The 9,606-nt window shown below is 41.5% G+C and overlaps 2 protein-coding genes across 3 annotated transcripts; both read right to left on the bottom strand.

Moving 5' to 3' along the window:
• Positions 1-2,698: 2,698 nt before the first annotated feature.
• LOC133659881 (uncharacterized) lies at positions 2,699-4,820 on the bottom strand. Of its 2 annotated transcripts, none has more exons than XM_062062743.1 (2): positions 4,542-4,820; positions 2,699-4,445 (listed from the first exon to the last, which is right to left on the bottom strand). In XM_062062743.1, exon 2 carries the CDS (start codon positions 4,179-4,181, stop codon positions 2,967-2,969), a length of 1,215 nt encoding a protein of 404 aa, XP_061918727.1. In that variant the 5' UTR covers positions 4,182-4,445; positions 4,542-4,820; the 3' UTR covers positions 2,699-2,966. The 2 variants fall into 2 exon arrangements, with proteins under 2 accessions (XP_061918727.1, XP_061918806.1); XM_062062822.1 differs by having other exon boundaries at positions 2,699-4,393.
• Positions 4,821-4,984: 164 nt separating this feature from the next.
• nicn1 (nicolin 1) lies at positions 4,985-9,150 on the bottom strand. The gene is made up of 7 exons (XM_062062948.1): positions 9,034-9,150; positions 7,024-7,170; positions 6,756-6,938; positions 6,563-6,676; positions 5,486-5,554; positions 5,280-5,387; positions 4,985-5,173 (listed from the first exon to the last, which is right to left on the bottom strand). The coding sequence occupies exons 1-7, from the start codon at positions 9,058-9,060 to the stop codon at positions 5,132-5,134; spliced, it is 690 nt and encodes a 229-aa protein (XP_061918932.1). The 5' UTR covers positions 9,061-9,150; the 3' UTR covers positions 4,985-5,131.
• Positions 9,151-9,606: the final 456 nt, after the last annotated feature.

The raw sequence follows: 9,606 nt of genomic DNA, 5'->3' as shown, positions 1-9,606 counted from the left end.
AATAATAATAACTGCTATAGCGGCCGCAACATTAATGCTGCCACAACGATGACTCTTGCTGACCTACTGCCTTCGGTAATAGCACCATTCCCAAATTATGTCGGCTCTATTGATAAACTCACTAACAACTTTGACGATGCCTTGCGCGAAATTATTGATAGTATAGCACCGCTAAAGCAAAAAAGGGCCCCTAAAAGGCGCACCCCATGGTTTACAGAAGAAATTAGAGCTCAGAAATTATCATGTAGAAAACTGGAACGCAAATGGCGCGCGACTAAACTTGAGGTTTTCCATCAAGCATGGAGTGATAGTTTAATAACTTATAAACGCATGCTTACCTTAGCTAAAGCTAAATACTACTCAAATCTCATCCGCCTCAACAAAAACGATCCTAAATTTCTGTTTAGTACAGTAGCATCGCTAACCCAACAAGGGACTCCTCCCAGTAGCTCCACCCACTCGGCAGATGATTTTATGAATTTCTTTAATAAGAAAATTGAACTCATTAGAAAGGAGATTAAAGACAACGCATCCCAGCTACAACTGGGCTCTATTAACACAAATACGACTGTATATACGACGGACACTGCCCTCCAAAATAGTCTCTCTATTTTTGATGAAATAACATTAGAGGAATTATTACAGCGTGTAAGTGGGATAAAACAAACAACATGTTTACTTGACCCACTTCCTGGGAAACTTATCAAGGAACTGTTTGTATTATTAGGTCCATCAGTGTTAAATATTATAAACTTATCACTTTCCTCCGGCACTGTTCCCCTAGCATTCAAAAAAGCGGTTATTCATCCTCTGCTCAAAAGACCTAACCTCGATCCTGACCTCATGGTAAACTACCGACCGGTCTCCCACCTTCCGTTTATTTCCAAAATTCTCGAAAAAACTGTTGCACAGCAGCTAAATGAACACTTAGTGACTAACAATCTCTGTGAACCTTTTCAATCCGGTTTCAGGGCAAATCACTCTACGGAGACAGCCCTCGCAAAAATGACTAATGATCTATTGCTAACGATGGATTCTGATGTGTCATCTATGTTGCTGCTTCTTGATCTTAGCGCCGCTTTCGATACCGTCGATCATAATATTTTATTAGAGCGTATCAAAACACGTATTGGTATGTCAGACTTAGCCTTGTCTTGGTTTAACTCTTATCTTACTGACAGGATGCAGTGCGTCTCCCATAACAATGTGACCTCGGACTATGTCAAGGTAACGTGCGGAGTTCCCCAGGGTTCGGTTCTTGGCCCTGCACTCTTTAGTATTTACATGCAGCCGCTGGGTGACATCATACGCAAGTACGGTGTTAGCTTTCACTGTTATGCTGATGACACTCAACTCTACATGCCCCTAAAGCTGACCAACACGCCGGACTGTAGTCAGCTGGAGGCGTGTCTTAATGAAATTAAACAATGGATGTCCGCTAACTTTTTGCAACTCAACGCTAAGAAAACGGAAATGCTGATTATCGGTCCTGCTAGACACCAACATCTATTTAATAATACCACCTTAACATTTGACAACCAAACAATTAAACAAGGAGACTCGGTAAAGAATCTGGGTATTATCTTCGACCCAACTCTCTCGTTTGAGTCACACATTAAGAGTGTTACTAAAACGGCCTTCTTTCATCTCCGTAATATCGCTAAAATTCGTTCCATCTTGTCCACTAGCGACGCTGAGATCATTATTCATGCGTTCGTTACGTCTCGTCTCGATTACTGTAACGTATTATTTTCGGGCCTCCCTATGTCTAGCATTAAAAGATTACAGTTGGTACAAAATGCGGCTGCAAGGCTTTTGACAAAAACAAGAAAGTTTGATCATATTACGCCTATACTGGCTCACTTGCACTGGCTTCCTGTGCACTTAAGATGCGACTTTAAGGTTTTACTACTTACGTATAAAATATTACACGGTTTAGCTCCAGCCTATCTCGCCGATTGTATTGTACCATATGTCCCGACAAGAAATCTGCGTTCAAAGAACTCCGGCTTATTAGTGATTCCCAGAGCCAAAAAAAAGTCTGCGGGCTATAGAGCGTTTTCTATTCGGGCTCCAGTACTCTGGAATGCCCTCCCGGTAACAGTTAGAGATGCTACCTCAGTAGAAGCATTCAAGTCCCATCTTAAAACTCATTTGTATAATCTAGCCTTTAAATAGACCCCCCCTTTTTTAGACCAGTTGATCTGCCGTTTCTTTTCTTCTCTCCTCTTCTCCCCTGTCCCTTGCGAGGGGGAGTTGCATAGGTCCGGTGGCCATGGATGAAGTGCTGGCTGTCCAGAGCCGGGACCCCGGGTGGACCACTAGCCTGTGCATCGGTTGGGGACATCTCTGCGCTGCTGACCCGTCTCCGCTCGGGATGGTTTCCTGTTGGCCCCGCTGTGGACTGGACTCCCGCTGATGTGTTGGATCCACTGTGGACTGGACTTTCACAATGTTATGTCAGACCCACTCGACATCCGTTGCTTTCGGTCTCCCCTAGAGGGGGGGGGGTTACCCACATATGCGGTCCTCTCCAAGGTTTCTCATAGTCATTCACCGACGTCCCACTGGGGTGAGTTTTTCCTTGCCCGTATGTGGGCTCTGTACCGAGGATGTCGTTGTGGCTTGTACAGCCCTTTGAGACACTTGTGATTTAGGGCTATATAAATAAACATTGATTGATTGATTGATATTCATTACCAAAATGTTCCTTGAGTAGCTGTCTTGCCTTCTGGTAGCCCTGGGACGGAGGCATATGTTGGCAACTTTGAACCAGCTCTTTTGGATGCCCTCTAGTATATTGTTCCAAATAATGCAAACAGTCATAGGTGTCACACTTTTTCTCCACTCCATATTCAAATGCCCTTATAAAGGTTTCATACTGAAACGGATCTCCATCAAACACAGGTATGTCTCTTGATGGTAAAGAGGAATGGACATTCTGCTTAACCAATAAGGCATTAAAATCATGTTGTGCTTTTTAGTAAATCAAGAATGTGATCTTGTTTGATGGCATTTGTGACAGGGGATGTAGTGTGAACTGTATGACCTTTAACATCCTCTTTTTTCATTTGTACAGTTGATTTTGACAGATTGTCAGCTTGCATTAAAGAGTGAGCAGCCTGTCTTGGAGTCATGTAATGAGCTTCGGTATATTTTTCATATATGAATTGTTTTGGCTTCCCAACCTGTGTGTCAGAGAGGGGCATTGTTTTCTTTGGAGCAGCAGCTACCTTGTGTGATTCAGAGCTCATTCTTGACAGTCTTGATCCTTCCATAGATCCCATGGTTGCAAAAACATGTTCCCTTGCATTTGCTGCTGCCAGCTTGGTTTCCATTTCCAACTTTTCCTTTTCCATTCTGAGTTGTTCCTGTTGTTTTGTGAATTGTTCCTGTTGTTTTGCGAATTGTTCCTGTTGTTTTGCGAATTGTTCCTGTTGAATTCTTTGTTGTAATTCAATCTGATGTTTTTTCTCCAATGCAGCAGCTTCTGCCATTAGAGCAGCCTTTTCGGCCTGGGCTCGAATGCGAGCAGATGAGGTAGAAGAGGTTGTTGATGTTATGGAACTGCGTGTGACTGAGACATTTGATGCACTGTCCTGGGCTCCAATATCAGAAAGTGTAATACATAAATGTTCATCATGGGCAAGTGGGACATGCATTTCATCTTGGACTTGCGTTTCAACTGAGCCATGTGTTTCAGAGACATGCAATTGTGACTCCTCTTCCACAGGGGCAGTGTCATGTGTGGTTAGCTTTTTCACTTCTGATAACCATTCATGCACAAGTTTTATGAAACCTTCTAGTATCTTAATCTTTTCTTGAAACCAGTCATTTTTTCTATCAAGTTCCTCTTCAGGCAATGGTAAGGCAATCAATGAGGAATGATTTTCCCTTGCCTCTCCACACAAATGAATCAATTCCTCCAAGTGACCTCTTACGGCATTTGCATTTTCATCATTTTCATTTGAATGCATGAGTTGCTTCATTGTGTCCATTATTTTAGCAGCTTTTTTAACACATGCTCCTATTGCTTTATGATAATTGTCAACTTTCATTTCCAAGCCTTTGGCAGTATACGTTATGGCTCTTTTTCCCTTTCCAAAATATTGTACATTTTCCTTTTCAGGATCCACATTTTCGCCACCTTGTGGCTGTACATCATCTTTGCCACCAGACATAATTGGCCAAGTCCCTTGTGCTGCTTTCAGCTCCACACAACTCACCCTATAGAGCTGGCAGGTGTTTCCAATCACCCTGGCTGATGAGCAGCAGCGTGGCCGTGGCACAGTTTGTCCTCTTGCGGCTTTTTGATGTCCTTCTGTGTGTTCTTCTTGTTGTCCTTTTCACTCGAAGAGCACCGTTCTTACTTGAATGTAATGGCAATCATCACCTTCAAATGTTCCAATTTATTGTCATTACTCAACAGGTTTGAGGGAGTGATCCTACGCAGTAGCAAACATTGTATATGAAGTGAGGTCCCGTCGGAAATCCAGTTTATACATACTTATTAACGAATTTGCAGGGTGAATGAAACATACCAGGGATTATTGCAGTGATATTGTGTCAGATGTTCTCCTGCCTGTTGCTGTTGTCTGCTGTGGTTTGCTGTTGTCTGCTGCTGGTAAGAACGGTTTGTGCTCCCACACCTGAGTCCTTACTTGTTTGGCTCACCTGTGCTCCTACATATGCCTTCCCCCCTGCCCTGCTCAACCAAAATGCCCGCCACCTAGTGACAAAAGAAAGTAATGCCAACACAAAAATAAAGATGCCTTAAATGGCTCCTACAACGTTAACATACCAGGCACGTTCTCAGTTGGTTATTTATGCGTCATATAACGTACACTTATTCAGCCTGTTGTTCACTATTCTTTATTTATTTTAAATTGCCTTTCAAATGTCTATTCTTGGTGTTGGGTTTTATCAAATAAATTTCCCCCAAAAATGCGACTTATACTCCAGTGCAACTTATATGTTTTTTTCCTTCTTTATTATGCATTTTCGGCTGGTGCGACTTATACTCCGAAAAATACGGTAGCAAGGATCTACTGTATTTACATGATAATGTCACAAACAGCATAACTATAATTATGTCTATGTCACATACAGTATAACTATAAAAATGCTATGTTTATGTCACAGATAAGACATTGACGTCGTAGCATCCATCCACCTGCACAAACACAGTTTGGTTATATTGATTTATGATGTTATTTTAAATAGTCTGAATTACTACAATAATTTATGGAGAGATGATGATGGCCGTCTGTAATACTCACATCAAAGCGTCCGATAGAGGCGGAGCTTTGACTGCTCTGCATCACCTCAGTCAACGCCCACATCTGCTGAAGACTGCACGAAACTGTCTGAGGGTCCGGGAGACCCTCCTAAAATGAGGGAAGAGGAAGTAGGGGTTACTAAACATTCTTTAAAATACACACACACACCTTACGCGTGTATGCACTATGTATGTCAGCGCATGTACCTCAACGTCAGAATGGCGGTCAACGAGGGTCAGAGCAGACAGCCAATCAGAGAGCTCCTTGTCAGTTTCCTGAAAGACCAAGATGGTGTTGTCAACCTCTGGCTAGATTGTCAGTTATGTCTGTGAAAGTACACTCTTTGACGTCTCGTAAAGATCGGATTGGTGGACACAAAACTAGGGATGTCCGATAATATCGGACTGCTGATATTATCGGCCGATAAATGCTTTAAAATGTAATATCGGAAATTATCAGTATCGGTTTCAAAATTATCGGTATCGGTTTCAAAAAGTAAAATGTATGACTTTTTAAAACGCTGCCGTGTACACGGACGTAGGGAGAAGTACAGAGCGCCAATAAACCTTAAAGGCACTGCTTTTGTGTGCCGGCCCAATCACATAATATCTACGGCTTTTCACACACTCAAGTGAATGCAACGCATACTTGGTCAACAGCCATACAGGTCACACTGAGGGTGACCGTATAAACAACTTTAACACTGTTACAAATATGCGCCACACTGTGAACCCACACCAAACAAGAATGACAAACACATTTGGGGAGAACATCCGCACCGTAACACAACATAAACACAACAGAACAAATACCCAGAAACCCCTTGCAGCACTAACTCTTCCGGGATGCTACAATATACACCCCCCGCTTCCCCCTACCTCCCCCATCTCAATTCCGCCCCCCCAACCCCGCCCACCTCAACCTCCTCATGCTCTCTCAGGGAGAGCATGTCCCAAATTCCAAGCTGCTGTTTTGAGGGATGTTAAAAAAAAAAAAAAATGCACTTTGTGACTTCAATAATAAATATGGCAGTGCCATGTTGGCATTTTTTTCCATAACTTGAGTTGATTTATTTTGGAAAACCTTGTTACATTGTTTAATCCATCCAGCGGGGCATCACAACAAAATTAGGCATAATAATGTGTTAATTTCACGACTGTATATATCGGTATCGGTAATTAAGTGTTGGACAATATCGGAATATCGGATATCGGCAAAAAAGACATTATCGGACATCCCTACACAAAAACACAAAGTGTGTGTGTGTGTGTAAAACGACAGACAGTCTGCGTGCGAGGGAAGATGCGGATGTCCTCCAGGCTGAAAGTTAACCAGGCACAGGACGGCTGTCTCAGGATCAGTCTCAGGGCCGTGACGTGGTCCGCCTCTACTCCCATCTGAACGTGAGAAGTTAGCGTTGTCACCCAGCATGTCAATCATCATGAAAGACCTCAACACACACACATACACACACACCTGTGTCCTACGGATGGCGTAGAAGTCCTGCGAGCCCGCCTCGGTATGGGGGTTCTTCATCAGCGGGAGGTCCCTGACAGCCGTGACCCACTTGGCCGCCGCCGCCTCCTGGCCAGGGGTCCGCCTCTGCAGCCTCACGCTTACAAAGGCCGTGTAGGAGTTCTTGAAGGAGATCGCCTCAACCTAACCAACCACATGACGTCATTTTGACCACGCTAACGCAACATAATCGGTTGCCACGGACACCACAGGAAGCGTGCTGGCTTACGTTAACGCTTTTTCCAAAGGGGAGGTTGACGTCCAGCACGCAGACGCCCGAGTGACTGGGGTCCTCCTTGGAGTCCCCGAAGTGAAGGTAGGCGGGAGGTTTGACCGTGCACGTGACGTGCTTGATGACGTCATCGTTGCTCATCTCCTACAAAGAAACAATCACAACAAATGATATTCATAAATGTAACTTTCTCAATACCCGACCTTTAAAAAAAGAATTGGAACTTTACTTTAAAACGCTTTCTACCTCTAACAACCAAAAAGCTGTGAAAACTGTGATGCTGTGCTCCAAATTTGGACTATTTACGGAACTTGTGTGAGCTTATGACTTTACACACTGCAGAAACTGAAATCTAAGTAAGATTAAATATCTCAAATAAGGGTGATATTTGCTCATTTTCTGTCTGATAAGATAATTCTTCTCACTAAGCAGACTTTATGTTAGAGTGTTTTACTTGTTTTAAGGGTTTTGGTCCTAAATGATCTCAGTAAGATATTACAGCTTGTAGCTGAGATGTTATGACCTATATTGAGTAAAACATGCTTGAAACTAGAATATCAACTGTTGCAAATCTGTGTCATCAACACTCACGAGTATAAAACTACTTTTTTAAAGTAATCATTTCTTATTTCAAGCATGAAAAAAAAAATCATGACTTTGACACAATTTTGTCTCATATATAAAACGGATGACAGCCAAATGGACTTTGCTGTTTTATTTTCAATGAAACAATAGAAAATACGTACTCATATAGTAGTACAGTTGGCACAGTACAGTAAACTGACAGTTAATATTTAAACATATAACATTTCTAACAATTTTGAACAGAAATAGTTCATGCACATTCAGATAAATTCTTCAAAATTACAATCAAAAAACGTTTGGCCGGGGGCTGGGCTGTACATATGCGCACTAATTGACTGAAAGAGCACGCACTTGGCGCGATGATGTCATGTTATCGATGGAAAAATGCATTTCTAGACAATATGATTTGCCTGAGCGGCTAGGAGACCCCGAGAGTAACAAGCGGTTGCCTTGTTGCCTTTCCATTAAGAACAATTAATTAGTTTTTAGTATAAGTTTGCTGGTTTCAAGAAATGTAATGCCAAGCACATATCATTATGTCAAGATAATGGCACTAGCATTTACTTAATTTAAGAATATTTTTCAACATATTGAGCAAAAAGGTCTCTTTTTTTTTTCTACCAAGAAAAGTGCACTTGTTATTAGTGAGAATATACTTATTTTAAAGTATTTTGGGGTTCATTGAAGTTAGCTAATTTTACTTGTTTTGGAAATGCAAATTTTCTTGTTCTTTTGGCAGATAATTTTGCTTAGTTCAAATAAAATGCCCCTAATTTTTGTATTTTTTCCTCCCACCTCCAAAGACGTGCACCTGGGGATAGGTTGATTGGCAACACTAAAATTGGCCCTAATGTGTGAATGTGAGTGTGAATGTTGTCTGTCTATCTGTGTTGGCCCTGCAATGAGGTGGCGACTTGTCCAGGGTGTACCCCCGCCTTCCGCCCGATTGTAGCTGAGATAGGCTCCAGCGACCCCGAAGGGAATAAGCGGTAGAAATGGATGGATGGATGGATATATATATATATATTGCATTCTACTACAGTTGTTTTATTGAGTTTACGACCCCCTGGCGTTGTTTTGTACTGTTGTTGTTTATAAGTTTGTTTGTAAATGTTGATGATTATACAAAAAGATTTATATAAAAATACAATTTATAAAATAAATCAATTAAGGTTATTAATTCGTATTGAATAACCATACAATATATTTTTTAAATCAAATTTCAAAAGTCACAACACACAACATCATTAGATTGTATTAGGTAAAATACACATTACATCTGCTTGTTATAAAATTACACTAGTATATGAACGCGACGATTGAGAATTTATTTTTTGTAATCGCTTTTATGCTGATAATTGTTCTTACAGAGACTAACTTAGCAGCGTTAATTACATTATTCTTTTCTAATGTCCTGCTTACTTGTTTCCTCAAGGATATTTCGGACATAGAAAACCGGACAGAGATGAGCGCAGAGTTAGCATGCTAACGATGCTCTGCTAGTACTTCCGGACTGTAACCAAGACAACGGTGAGTTCTTAAAGGGCCAGTATCGCTGTTCGAATAGGTTCAAACCAGTTTTTTTTAAATCTTCTACTTTCACCGTCGCTGGGAATTAACTAAAAAGGAGGGGAAAAAAACAAAACTGAGCGTACACATGTACCAAATCAAGGGGACAATGTATTTCGCATGTTTGCACACTCAGCAGACGACAGGGGGCAGCCTTGCACCGTGTGTGTCGTTTTGTCAACATTGAACTATTCAAGTTAGTGTTATTGTTTGTATTAGTGTCATATATTGGTGCTGTCAGAGGAAAGGTCACACTGGTAATGTCAATGCTTCACAAATTACAATGTAGCTGTCGTCAGATTAAAAGTCGTTCACTTTTCAGACACACATAAAACAGTAGCCTACAGATAAATAGCATGATGGCTAACTTTAAATACATCAGCCGATGAAACAACTTCATTTTATTATTGTGTTCAGTGCTATGCC

This window comes from Entelurus aequoreus, linkage group LG01, assembly GCF_033978785.1.
Source record: "Entelurus aequoreus isolate RoL-2023_Sb linkage group LG01, RoL_Eaeq_v1.1, whole genome shotgun sequence".
Lineage (NCBI taxonomy): Eukaryota > Metazoa > Chordata > Actinopteri > Syngnathiformes > Syngnathidae > Entelurus > Entelurus aequoreus.
This window is presented reverse-complemented; position numbering and strand designations above follow the sequence as displayed.